We start from the raw sequence: 14,492 nt of genomic DNA, 5'->3' as shown, positions 1-14,492 counted from the left end.
AACTTGTATGATTTTACCCTGTGTTCCCAAGGACTTCATACAAGAGAGCAGGCAGAGGACTGCATTATTCAGAGTCTGGTGTTTATCATTCAGGGTTGAAGGGCAGGAAATTATAGATATTAACACAAGAGTGGAGAGCATTGTGTACCAAGCATCTTGGTGACATTAGGAAGTTGGACTTACTGAGAAAGAACAAAGGAGGAGCAGCTGAAAGTTTAGACGAGTTTGAAGGGCATGAGCAGATGTGTAAGACCACAAGACAGTGGAAGTGTAAAGTTTCAGGTCAGAGATGAATTTTTCTCTGAACTTTGGGGCAATATTAGATGAGACTGAGGATGAAAGCAGTTTTCAGTGTGTAGAAGCTTATATTCAAGGTCACCTTGATGGCTGTGAGCATAAGGCAGAGAAGGACCAAGGACTGCGGGTGAGGTTATTTTCAGAAGATGAAAGAGAAGCGGCAATGGGGACCTGAGCCTATAATCAGCCCCTGTCCTCCAACCCTTCAGGTAATAGTATTGCCTAAAAGTTCTCTTTCATATTTCTTTCTTGTTCCCTTTTGACTAGTTACATCATTCTCTGCCCCCACCCCCTCAATTTCTTCTCTGCTGTCATTTTGCCAGAATCACTCAACCCTATCTTCTTTGATGTCACTTTTCCTTATCTCCCACCTCGTGCTAAGCTTCCTGACCCTTTGTCTCTGGGTCTTCAGGACTCAAAACCAAGCCTTCCTTATCACTTTTCTGCTGCCATCCAAAACCTTTGACCCACTACCAATATTTAGAACTTGATCGCACCCCCCCCACCCCCCCACCTCCACACACACATCTATTCTTCAGTTTGGTCTTCCAAACTATTTCTGTTGGTCCTCCAAATTATAGTAAAACAGAAGCTTTAAATACTTCATCTTATGTTGTTTTTGCCTTTTTTTTTCTTTTTTTTTAAGCAGTGGAAGCTTTTTCAAACAAAATCTCACTTGAGACCCTAATTATAAAGCAGGGAAATAGGGAGCTGCTATTATGATGTGAGTGATGACTCCTAGGACTGAGCGGTATGCAACCCAGGCAGAGGGTTGTATGCAATGCACATCAGATGCTTCTTAAACATACCTTCCAATTCCCTCACCACAGCCACAGAAGTGGTGACCAATGTCATGCAGGTTTCAACCAGTTTCACACAAGGACAGACAGTACCCACCTCAGCCCCACCTCTCACTTCTGCCTGGAATTCTTTGATCCTCTAGTGTGGGACATCCTTAAAAAGAACCTCTTGACATTCAAGAGCATCACTAAGAAGTACAAGGGAATTGATTCTCTGCCCTGTGGCTACCCTTGACCAAAGGGAGATAAAAGCTGATGGGCAAATCTCTCTTGCTTGCCCTGAGAAGATGGCCCTGGTATGCATTTCATAGGGCTTCTCAGCTTCGCCATGGAAATCAAACATCCAGGTGCCTGTACTTAGCTTAATTGGTATGCACTCTGGCATTTGCTTCCCTTCCTTTGCTATTCACTGTCCTATCCCTTTTTCCTGCTCTCTAGAATCACACTCCCAGATAAACTACTTAGACTTGTGCATCAATCGCAGCTTTGTTTTCTGAGGAATCAGCCTGGAATGCCCTGATTCAGCCCCTAGAGTTTGGGGGAAAGCATTTCTAAAAAACTTCGTGTTTCTTCTTGGTTTGAAATCACTGCTCTGGAATAATAATTATATTGAGATAGTTGGTAGGGGTATCTTGACTGTTTAGTGTCCTCAGAGCTGAGCAGGTTCTTCATATTTAAGGTGCAGAAATGAAATTTTGGAGGCTAGGAATTCCAGTGGGCCATTGCCATGGTCAAATCGATAGGTATGGAAGATAAACTGGATTTTCAGTGGAGACAGATAAAAGCTTTAGCCTCCTGGAGAATCTCATTGGTTTAGGTGGAGGTTTTGCCTTTAACAGCAAATGAAGATACGGGTTTAGGTCTCTTGGGCTTTTTCTTCCCCCGGCCTCTGAAAGTTTAAAAACACACACCCTTAGCACTTGCCTCATCTTTCCTAAACTGGTGGTTGTCACAGTTCCCTTAAAGAAGTAAGACAGTGCCTTGGAAGGCAGCAGTCACCTCCCACACCCCCACTCCCCTAGACACCCAGGATACATTTTGTGTGTATTTAAGCTGTCTCTGACACACATAATTTCTTTTTCATCCCTGAGTAATCAGTCTTTTTTATCCTCTTAGCAAGGAGAAGAGTATCTTTTTGTACAGAAAAGACTGGGAGGAAAGGAAAATTAAAGAAAGCACCATTCTCCTGAGAAATTTCAGTGTAAATTCTCACAAAATAGCAACAAATAAAAGATGACAGGGAAAAACCACAGAAGTTTCTAGAATAAGGGTATTTGCCAGGTGCTGGTCAAGGATCCAGTTCTATTTTGAACATTTTAAAGTGTTTTCTTTCTAGTTCTAGTGTGTAGGGGTTAATGACGGTGCTGAAACCCTATTGCTTTGAATAGGAGGGATTAGTTTCATTATTTCGGGATTAAGGTCAGTCTTATCGGCTGGCTGCCACATCTTGTCAGCAGTGCCTGGAACTACAGTCACTCTGCTCTGGATTCTCAATTCCTCCCTTGGGCAGCTGCATGCTGAGTCCTCCGTTATTATTATTATTATTTTGTAATATGACTAAAGGGGAAGAATGGGACTTCCCTGTAGCTCAGACAGTAAGGAATCTGCCTGTAAGCAGGAGACCCGGGTTCGATCCCTGGGTTAGGAAGATACTCTGAAGAAGGGAATGGCAGCCCACTCCAGTACTCTTGCCTGGAGAATCCCATGGACAGAGGACCCTGGCAGGCCACAGTCCATGAGGTCACAAAGAGGTGGACATGACTGAGCAACTAATACTACTTCTACCACTAAAGGGGAAGAATACCTGCATGTACCTACTCTAAGTTACACAGAGGGTCTGCCCTGAACTTTTGTTTCTCTGTGAGAATAAGGATGCAGAGGAGGAAAGGAAAATTCCATACATGTCGTAGATAGATGGCCAAGACAGCTGTGTTCACTTCTCTCTGTATCCACACCCACTGTAGTGTGACTTTAACCTTTTCCTAATCAGAAATGTATTTCCCTATCTCTTGAATCTGAATTGGTCTTGTCACTTGTTTTGGCTAATAGAAAGTAGTAGAAGCAATGAGCCTAGATCTCAAGAGATTTTGCCTGCTTCTCCCTGTTTTCTTAGAGGAAAACAATAGTATGGGAAAGACTAGAGATCTCTTCATGAAAATTAGGGAAACCAAGGGAACACTTCATGTAAAGATGGGCACAATAAAGGACAGAAACGGTATGGACTTAACAGAAGCAGAAAATATTAAGAAGACAGGGCAAGAATACACAGAAGAACTATGCAAAAAAGATCTTCACAACCCAGATAATCACGATGGTGTGATCACTCACCTAGAGCCAGACATCCTGGAATGTGAAGTCAAGTGGGCCTTAGAAAGCATCACTACGAACAAAGCTAGTGGAGGTGATGGAATTCCAGTTGAGCTATCTCAAATCCTAAAAGATGATGCTGTGAAAGTGCTGCATTCAGTATGCCAGCAGATTTGGAAAACTCAGCAGTGGCCACAGGACTGGAAAAGGTCAGTTTCCATTCCAATCCCAAAGAAAGGCAATGCCAAAAAGTGTTCAAACTACCACACGATTGCACTCATCTCACACACCAGCAAATTAATGCTCAAAATTCTCCAAGCCAGGCTTCAACGGTGTGTGAACCGTGAACTTCCAGATGTTCAAGCTGGTTTTAGAAAAGGCAGAGGAACCAGAGATCAAATTGCCAACATCCACTGGGTCATCAAAAAGCAGGAGAGTTCCAGAAAAACATCTATTTCTGCTTTATTGACTATGCCAAAGCCTTTGACTGTGTGGATCACAATAAACTGGAAAATTCTTCAAGACATGGGAATACCAGACCACCTGATCTGTCTCCTGAGAAATCTGTATGCAGGTCAGGAAGCAACAGTTAGAACTGGACATGGAGCAACAGACTGGTTCCAATTTGGGAAAGGAATACATTAAGGCTATATATTGTCACCCTACTTATTTAACTTATATGCAGAGTACATCATGAGAAACGCTGGGCTGGATGAAGCACAAGCTGGAGTCAAGATTGCCGGGAGAAATATCAATAACCTGAGATATGCAGGTGACACCACCCTTATGGCAGAAAAAGAAAAGAAAGTGAAAGTGAAGTCGCTCAGTCGTGTCCAACTCTTTGCGACCCCATGGACGGTAGCCTACCAGGCTCCTCTGTCCATGGAATTTTCCAGGCAAGAGTACTGGAGATGGTTGCCATTCCCTTCTCCAGGGGATCTTCCTGACCCAGGGATCGAATCTGGGTCTCCCGCATTGCAGGCGGATGCTTACCGTCTGAGCCACCAGGGAAGCCCCTATGGCAGAAAGGGAAGAACTGAAGAGCCTCTTGATGAGAGTGAAAGAGGAGAGCGAAAAAGCTGACTTAAAGCTCAACATTCAGAAAACTAAGGTCATGGCATCTGATCCCATCACTTCAAGGCAATAGTTGGGGAAACAGTGGAAACAGTGTCAGACTTTATTTTGGTGGGCTCCAAAATCACTGCAGATGGTGACTGCAGCCATGAAATTAAAAGACACTTGCTCCTTGAAAGAAAAGTTATGACTAACCTAGACAGCATATTTAAAAGCAGAGACATTACTTTGCCAATGAAGGTCCATGTAGTCAAAGGCGTAGTTTTTCCAGGAGTCATGTATGGATGTGAGACTTGGACTGTAAAGAAAGCTGAGCGCAGAAGAATTGATGCTTTTGAGCTGTGGTGTTGGAGAAGACTCTTGAGAGTCGCTTGGACTGCAAGGAGATCCAACCAGTCCGTTCTAAAGGAAATCAGGCCTGAATATTCATTGGAAAGACTGATGCTAAAGCTCCAATACTTTGGCCACCTGATGTGAAGAACTGACTCATTAGAAAAGACCCTGAAGGTGGGATAAGGGGACGACAGAGGACGAGATGGTTGGATGGCATCACTGACTCAACGAACATGAATTTGAGTAAACTCCGGGAGTTGGTGATGGACAGGGAGGCCTGGCATGCCGCAGTTCATGGTGTCGCAAAGGACTGGACCTGACTGAGTGACTGAACTGAACTGTTTCTTGGACTTAACTGATTTTGCCATGAAAGCAACTCCTGATTGATTTGAGAATGAGAGACCACAGAAAGAGAGAAAAGGGGAGGAGCCTCCGCAGACAGCTGCCAATTCACCCAGCTGACCTACAGTTGACTATAGTATAGTTATCATTTTAAAAAATAGCATCTTCTCTCCCACCTCCTACACTCTTTGTCTCCTTCAGTGTTCTACATTTCTCTAGCACACTTACCATTAGATACACTTCATATTTAGTGGTTGACTTATCTGAGCAGATAAAGCCTCCAGCTTGAATGTGAGAGAGTGTGTACTCAGTTGCTTCAGTGTGTCCAACTCTGTGCGACCCTGTGGGCTGCAGCCTGCCAAGCTCCTATGTCCATAGGATTCTCCAGGCAAGAATACCGGAATGTGTTGCCATGCCCTCCTCCCGGGCGTCTTCACGAGCCATCAATAGAGCCCAGTGTCCAGTGACTCTTGCATTGGCAGGTGGATTCTTTACCCCTGAGCCACTTGGGAAGGGTTATCTTCTAGGCCTGTCTACAGCTTTGGAGGCACACGTCCGGCTTGAATCATGCCGACATCACTTACTAGCTTTAACAAGATAAATCTAGTTCCGGTAATCTATTAATTTCTTCTGCAAAATGGGGCAAATAGTGTCAAGGTTACAGAATTTTTAGGAGACTTTAATGAGTCATCATAAATGAGGCATTTCGCACAGCACCTGGCATGTATTAGCTGATCAGAAGTATGGACTTTCTTCCCTTTTTTCTCAGTTTCTAGTGCAGTTGTCAATGAGCTGACAAATGAGTGCCACAAAGCTTGGGGCTAGGTGGTCAGAGCAGAGGCCAGGAGAGGGTGTGGAAGGAGGAGAACCAGGAGAAACAAGAGGCAGACAAGAGGAAAGGGCTCTGTCGCTAGGACCCAGGACCACCTTCTAGTGTTTTTATAGAAGATTTAGGCCTTGTGGTATTCTGCCTTGCCCCAGTAATTGTATTTCTAGTGTACTTCCTGAGTTGGTGCATTACCCAGGTCTGATTCATCCCTGGAGAATCTGTCTTCCTTTAGCCAAAAGCAGCTGACTGCATTACAGCTGAGGCTAGACGAGCTCAATTATCCAAGGAAATATGCTTCAGAATGAATTATGTGTTGGACCTTAAAGCAGCATGCCCACGTCTTACTTTTCATATATCTAGTATGGGGTTTTAATTATTCAAACAATGTGGAAACACACTCACTTCACTAAGAACAGACGGAGTTGGGAAAAGAATTTTCTAACACAGCCCATACACCAACCCCTTAGCTGCTTTGACATACATGGTGTGTTTATCTCCCCCATCTCTGAGCATCCTCTCTACTACCTAATTTTAAGGCATAAATGTGTTGCTAGAGTTGGTCCTTGGAATAACTTCCCTGCGCATCTGGGTATCTCTAGAACTTGTTCTAAGGCCTAGGGAGAAGCTGAAGAACTGCAGACATTTGCTGAGGATGATGAGTTTGTCATCACTGGTTTCACTTCTCAACTGCTCTCACCAAACCTCTGGAATTACTGGTGAAATGACCAGGCAGTGAGCCGAGGTGATCAGGACGAATTCACCGGTGTCGTCTCTGTGGGGTAGGAGAGGGAAGCAGCGGAGGTGGCAGGAGTGAGGAGTCGCTGATGGTGCTGGTGGCAGCGGTGGAGGGGGAGGCGAGGGCGGCAGCGGAAGTGGTGAAGGGTGGTGGTGACTGGGGAGGGAGCAGCGAGGAAGGAGGCGCTAGTTAGGATGATTCAGAGGCGGTAGAGGCAGCGGCAAGGTCAAGGTGGTGGTGGCCAAAGCAGTGGTGGTGGAGGAGCTAGAAGGGCACAGGTTATGATGGAGGCGATGGTGGCAGAGACAGTAATGGGGTGAAAGCGGTGACACCAAAAGGACTGCACAAAAACCTGTGCATGAATGTTCAGAGCCTCATAACTGATAAGAGTCCAAAGGTAAAAACAGTGCAAATGTCCAGCAATGGATGAACGGATAAACACAATGTTTTCCATACAATAGATATTATTTGGCCATAAAAAGGAAGACTCTGATACATGCTATACACCATGGAAGAAATCTTGAAAACATGATGCTGAATAAAAGCAGCCGGTCACAAAGGACCACATATTGTACCATTTCATTTACAGGAAATGTTCAGAATAGGGCAAACCTATAGACAAAACTTAAATCAGTGTTTGCCTATGGCTGAGGGAAGTGAAATAGGAATGACTACTGATAGGTATGGAGTTCCTTTGGGGGATGTTAAAAATATTCTAAAATTAGATTGCACAACAGTGAATATACTAAAAACTATTGGATTATACAAATATTGAATATATTGGCTTCCCTGATGGATCAGATGGTAAAGAATCTGTCTGCAATGTGGGAAACCCAAGTTCAATCCCTGGATTGGGGAGATCACCTGGAGAAGGAAATGGCAAACCACTCCAGTATTCTTGTCTGGAGAATTCCATGGACAGAGGAGCCTGGCGGGCTACAAGCCATGGGATGGCAAAGAGTTGGACACGACTGAGCGACTAGCACTTTCACTTTCACACTGGATTATACGTTTTAAATGGGTGAATGTTATGATATGTCAATAAGGCTGTTAAATACAGTGGAGGCAGCAGTGGTGGTGGTCGTGGTGGGCTCAGTTTGGTGGGGTGACACTGGAGAGAAGGAAGATGAGAGTTGATTGACACCTAATATACCTCAATCTATGTACAGCCAAGTCTGAGTACTACCGATTTTTTCTATGGATTTTTTTTTTCTTCTGTGCCTTCTGGTTGAATTACATTCCGCCCATGGCCAACACTGATCTATACATAAGAATTTGTGAAACAGATTATAAAAATCATGCCATGTTTCAACTGCCAATGGATCATGTGTAGAAGGGACACCTTTGCTTTTCCCGTACGGTGTCCTTAGCACACAGAACTGACTTCTTGGGAGTGATGGGACTATAGCCAGATTTCTTCTTCTCGTGTGAGTACAAACTCAGACAGGGTCCATGAAGAAATTAAAGCAGACATCTGGGGTCTAATAATTTTTAATAATTTTAAACTAGCTACAAAATGTCAATCACATCACAAACTGACAGAGGAGACAGGAGGAATTTAATATTACATGCCGTAATGATATTTATCTCATAGTTTATCTATATTTCATTCATTTACATTATTTTTTTAAAGGTTTCTTTATCAGCTACTAAATATCTCAGCAATTTGGTGTGCATAGCTCTAGATTAAGCAACAGAGAATTGTACTGATAACAAACCACAGGGGAAATAGTGATTAGTAAGAGTCAGCCTTATAAAATTTACATCTCCACACTGTTTCACAGCAAGGTTGCTTTCTCCAAAACACAGTCTTCAAAAGCAGCAAACAAACTCTATATTACATCCATTGGACATAATTTCAGTCAAACGTATATTTTGCTGGAAATGATTAAATGGTGAGTATCCAAACCCATCTTTTTTTAAAATTATTTTTTTTAAAAAAGGATGATTATGATCGATAAGTTTAAATATTGACAGAAAGAAAGTGACACTACTGCAGTTTTGCTGGTATAACTTAATCTTGACAGTGTCTCAATACTGAGCATGCTTTGTTGTTTTGCTGTTGCTGCTGTTGTTGCGTGTGTGTTTTCTCATCAGTATGCTACTGTCATGGAAAGATTTTGTTTAAGTAGGAATCTAAAAATCTATTCTCATGCATAAATGCATAAATCACATCACTTTGAGTGCAATGCCTGGTATGTAATTCCACGTTGTCTAATCATGAAATCATAAAGACAGATGACAGCCATGAGGAACCAAAGACAGCAAATTTTGAGTTTCAGAGCCTGACACCCAAAGAAAGGACCGTGGCAGTAGCTCTGCGGAATGTCACAGTTTTACAAGAACAATACTGTGTATTGAAAGAATCAACAGCACATTGAGCATTCCTAAATTGTTGTCATTCAGCAAACACCACTGAGAAGAGAAAAGGTAAAATGAAACCCAAGACATCTTACATAAAAGGTTAGAGCCACCAAATGACCACTATATATAGCCTTTGGAAAGAAAGAGACCCAGAAAAAACAGAAGACACGTAGTATCGTTGGGCTGATGGACGACACAAGACAACATTCACAATGGGGGAAGGTTGATGTGTGCATGTGTGCAGACCTACTAGGTAATACCATGAGAAAAGCATGAAGGTGCTATCTTGCCCAACAGCATTTGGAAGAAGACACAGATGGGCCATTTAACCACTCCCCAGCATCTTTGTTGCACGTTGGTTGGCCTCATCAATTCTGGTTTTGTTGGAATCAGCCTGGAAAAAGGGGAGAGAAAAACAGAATTCAGTTTACCCATTAAAATTCTACTGGACCCCTTCAGGGTCCAGTTCAAATGCCTCCTACTGGGTGAAGGCATCTTGAAACTTTCCTTTTCATCAGAATGAACCATCCCTTCTTTTGTGTTCCCAGAACCATTGGCTGGACTTGAGCAAGATCATAGAAGTCTGATCTCATGACTTAGTTCTTATAACTGTTTTCCCTACCACAGAGTGTTCTTTGGAGGACAGAGACGTATCATTTATCTTTCTCTTCTGGAACGGCACCCGGTGACTTCTATGGCAGACGTTCACATCTGTTAAATTGAGTTGAATTCTTGCTATTTGTACAGTTACTAGCAGCGTCACTTTGGGCAGATTACTTAACATTTTGGGGCCTCAGCTTTCTGCACTGCAAGCTGGGGGCAGTAAAGAACACTGCTGGCGAGCACAGTTCCACTACTAGTTTCCGCTCACTCAACTAGGGCAACAGCAAGACTGATATCAACACTGAGGGATATACTGTTATGCGCTCCTTTCTTCAACTGAGGAAGCTAAGCAGAGAGGATTTAGGCAATTTGTCTAACGTCACAGTGCTAATAAATGGGGAAACCGGAGTCAAAAGGCCTGGAGTCAGAGTCCACACTATAATCACTGTTAGTCATCTTACTACTTAGGTTTGCTATGAGGATGAAATGAGTTGCTACATATAATGGTCTTAGAATAATGTTTTGCAAAAATGAAGTGCTCAATATATCTTATCTTACAACTACTGCTGTTCAGTGAAAACATGGTTTGCTTTTGCAATATTTAATATTTGTTAGTCCCATTTCTGAAGGCACTCCTGTGAGCTTGGTAACTGGCTTGTTTTTAACAGAGACACACTTACTATCATTTTATATTTTGACTGACTGACTCACTGCTTGAGTTGTCTTTTGCTATACATGCATCATGAAACCCAGGACTACTACCTGGATATACTGTTAAACTCTAGAAATGAACTATTCCTAACATCACCGAGGAACATACGAATCAGCAAGCAGAAGAGAAGACAAACATTCCTTTCCGGCTGCTGTTTCTGCTCTATTGTGGTTGGTAACGTTGTCTGCCCCTCTCCAGCTTGGGAAGGGGGCGGGAAACTGAGAGGCAGGGTAGGAAAACTGGACTAGTTTATAGCAACAGTACTTATTTGCTGATTACTGCTTTCACATCAACAACTATGCCTGGTGCTTTGTAATCTCCACCAAGTTGTGTCTTCTTTATCCAGTTTAGTTGTGAATTCCCAGGACACTAGAGTTATGACTATTCAGATAGAAGTTTGCCAAGTGAAAGAAAATTATTTCTAGGCTGTTCATAACTTTGAATTATCTGGCAATGGTTCCTTACCATCTGTTGGGAGTTGACTTCAAAACAGATAAGGCAGAACACTAATTTTCTTTGATTGTTTTGATCTATAGACTTGTAGTTTTAACCTTTAGGTTTGCAATTTGGAAAATGGGTATTTCTCTCCAGTTTTCCTGAATGCTTTAGTATTCCCTCGTTAGCTACAAATCCTATTAGAAATAGTAACACTTTGATCGAAAGGAAAATTAGAAGCTCAGATCAATGTGAAATGTTCCTTAAGACTGGATTATGCTGATTATTTTTCCAGACTTAACTTTGAGCACTGCTCAAATAAGGAAAAAGCATGCCTGCCTGGAGATCTGCACCCTGACCAGGGGACGCCTTGCTCTCAGGTTGCAACAGTTCTGGGTAGGATAGGGCTTCCCTGGTGGTACAGAGGTTAAAGCGTCTGCCTGCAATATGAGAGAACTGGGTTCGATCCCTGGGTCAGGAATATCCCCTGGAGAAGGAAATGGCAACCCACTCCAGTGTTCTTGCCTGGAGACTCCCATGGACGGAGGAGCTTGGGGGGCTGCAGTCCACGGGTCGCAAAGAGTCGGACACGACTGAGCGACTTCATTTCACTTCACTTCACTTAAAAACAAATAGCATTTCTGAAGGCAAACATTCTAGGACTTCTTGCATTACAAAGGCACTGGTGAGTCTTCATGTGATGGTACAAGAGAATGTTTTGAAGTAGAGCATGAGGCTACTCTATGGATACCCTCAAAGAATCTGGGAGGAGCTAGAACAAACGTATCATCAATGAACATCTGTGATGTCCACCTCAGTTCTTTCTGAAGCATATCAAAATTCCAGCCCATACAATACCTGACACCACAGGAGCCAAGTCTTTATTATATTATATAACATATGTGCTTTTAGGAAAAAAATCCTGAGATAATCTTTTACTTGTCTTCCTGGTATTTGGAGAATGCATCTGTGTTTACTCTATTTATATTTTGTAGGACATATTTATGCAATATATCCCATCTCTGTTTTCACATTTCTATTTAGAGAATCCTAAACTTGCTAATACACTCAAGATACACTACATGATCTGCCTTTGTGAGAAAACCTGATCCAAAAAAGCAGTGGAAGAGGTAGAAGGGGCTGTTTAGCCCATGCTTCTGAACACTCTGGAAATCTTAACTCCAGACCATGGCAAGTAGCTTTTAGGGCACAGCTCTGACTTCTGGAAGAGGATAGCTCTATCTTACATGACAGCCTGTTCTGATCCCAGATTTGAATTGTTCTCTTATTATCTTTCCTCTGGAGAAGGAAATAGCAACCCACTCCAGTATCAGATGAGGAGCCAGGTCATGAAGCTGGTGAGCAGAAAAGCCTTGCTGGAACTCAAGATCTTAGTTTTCAAATGCCATGCTTCCATACTGATGGGAGACTGTGAGCAACGCTCAATCTTCAACTTTACTGTATTTTAACGTGTGCGTCACATCTTGCACTGACAATTTTAAATCCAAGTTTGAACATTATTGTTTCCGTAGCAACAGTTCCCATAAAGACCTGACAGAAACTTGCCCCATTTTAATAGATTTCTAAAAGAATCATACAATTCCAGCCTTCGAAGACTGCCTATTTATAAATACCCTAAATCAGAAAACAGGGTTTTTAAATGGACAAAGTAATTTCTTGAGAGTCCATAGGAATGTACGGAAGACTGCATTATTTTGGATTCCCAAAACTTCACAGCTAATTGAAGTGATGAGAAAGGATCATGATTGATGGAGTTGGGTGAGGGTTGTTGTTTGGGTCATGAGAGAATATGGGAGAAATAGAAGATTCTTTTTAGTCCTACAGTATGATTTTAATCCTAGATATGCAGAAGATCTTTGCACGTTATTTTCTATGATCAGAAGTAAGAACTTGCAAAAGAAGGTAGAAGTCTACTAATAATCACGTCACATGTATCATTTGGGGAAATGCTGAATTGAAATGGGCTTTATCTCAATCATATCCACATTGTTGTTTTGAGGGAAAAAAGGCTAGCTATTAGAAGGGAACTAGACCCCTGCCCCACTTCTTAAGCAATTTGGCGTCCAAGGATGAGATAAACTATAATGGCTATTTCCTATCCACTTGCTGGACTTTTGATGAAACCCTATAGCTGCACAAGTCTTGGCTCTTGCAGTAAACTGGGCCCAGAATGAAAACTTTCCCCTAAAGAATAGATCTAGAGTTTTCCTGCCTTTCCAGGAAAACTGCTTGCTTAGAGCCCAGCTCTGTCAATAAAGACTTGACCCCTCTTTCTTAGTAGAAGTTGTCTTTCTAGGACTCTATTTGAGTTAGAGATACATTATCTTCCTACATCTGTGAGTCAATTGGGTCCTTTGATAGAAAAATGGCTACTTTTCTTTTTTTTTTTCCCCCCAATTCATTTTCCTATTGGAAGGTGGTTCAGCAATTATTTCTTAGTTCATTTTTCTGGGCCATAATGGGTTAGATCCATTTCTATTGGCTCCAGTGCCTTTTGAAACTCTCAATATTGTTCTAAAAATCTATTGACTTACACAGCTTAAAAGCTTTAGCATATCAAAGGCTCTTACCAACAGTAAGCATGTCATGACTTGTGAAGCAGGCAAAGCACAGGTATTTTGCCAACTACACTGACATTTGTGTAGCTCCATATTGATTAGGCAAAATGTTACGCAGTTTCAAATATCTTTATAAAGTGCATAGAACACAACAGGGCAAAGCGCTTCCTTTATGTCTTCTCATTCCTTTTTTAAGTCAGTGGAGGATGCTCAGACACCAAGAAACAGAGTATTTAGTCTTGGGTTCAAGAGAGCACAAAAACTGCCCTTCTACCCCCAACCAAAGTGGAATGAGTTGTTGAAAAGAAACTCAGGGTTTCAGTCTCAAAACTTCAATATATTCCAAGGAATAAACTCCCATCATATAAGATTAGCTAAGCAGAATTGATTATAGATGCACAATTACCATCAAACTCATAATTTGCCCATTTCTCCCTGTTGGCATTTGGATATCTTAAGAGCTTATAAGTAATATTTAGGAGTCTACTGATTAGGGAGGGGATGGAACACAAAGACATAGAGACTGTATCAGATTTGCATAGTGTAGAATATCAGGTGTGAGTGCCCCAAATCTTTTTATAAAAGCTTTCCAGCGCTTCTTTCTGTTTCTTCCTAATCTGAAGCCCCCAACCCTATCTTTTCCCGTTTGACTGTCTCTACTCTTTCTGGCACTAGGCGGCTCAGTCTTAGTGTGACATCTGGTGTCCTTATATGAACTCAATTTCATTAGATTATGTTCCCTTCTTTGAGATCTGGATGTGTGCACTTTTGAACTGGAAATGGAATCCTGGCCTTTTTGAACTATCATTTGAGCTTCCGCACTTTAGAATCAAAGCTCGTATTCACCTTCTGGCTAACTTAAAATAACTGTTCTTCCCTCATTTCCTGATTCTGTCCCTACCTCATCTCTGACAAGCTCCCAACCAACCCTCAAGACTCGAATCAAATTCAACTTTTTGGGTGAGATTTTCCCATCCTTTGACCCTTGAAATCTTTCCCCATCTAACCTGACTTAGCATTTGATGGGCAACTTTCTTGACAAATTATATGTTCATCTGGATGCTCAGTGCTTCCCATGGGC

At 42.2% G+C, this 14,492-nt stretch overlaps 1 protein-coding gene across 1 annotated transcript in view; it reads right to left on the bottom strand.

Moving 5' to 3' along the window:
- Positions 1 to 8,193: 8,193 nt before the first annotated feature.
- SNAP25 (synaptosome associated protein 25) overlaps positions 8,194 to 14,492 on the bottom strand; it is an 84,636-nt gene continuing 78,337 nt past the window's right edge. Inside the window, exon 8 of the mRNA XM_069546396.1 lies at positions 8,194 to 9,476. Within this exon, the coding sequence (XP_069402497.1) occupies positions 9,408 to 9,476 (69 nt within the window). The 3' untranslated portion in view covers positions 8,194 to 9,407. The remainder of the gene's footprint in view (positions 9,477 to 14,492) is intronic.

This window comes from Ovis canadensis, chromosome 13 (genome assembly GCF_042477335.2).
Source record: "Ovis canadensis isolate MfBH-ARS-UI-01 breed Bighorn chromosome 13, ARS-UI_OviCan_v2, whole genome shotgun sequence".
NCBI classification, from domain to species: domain Eukaryota; kingdom Metazoa; phylum Chordata; class Mammalia; order Artiodactyla; family Bovidae; genus Ovis; species Ovis canadensis.
The sequence above is the reverse complement of the archived record's forward strand: the minus strand, read 5'-3'. Positions and strand labels throughout refer to the sequence as shown.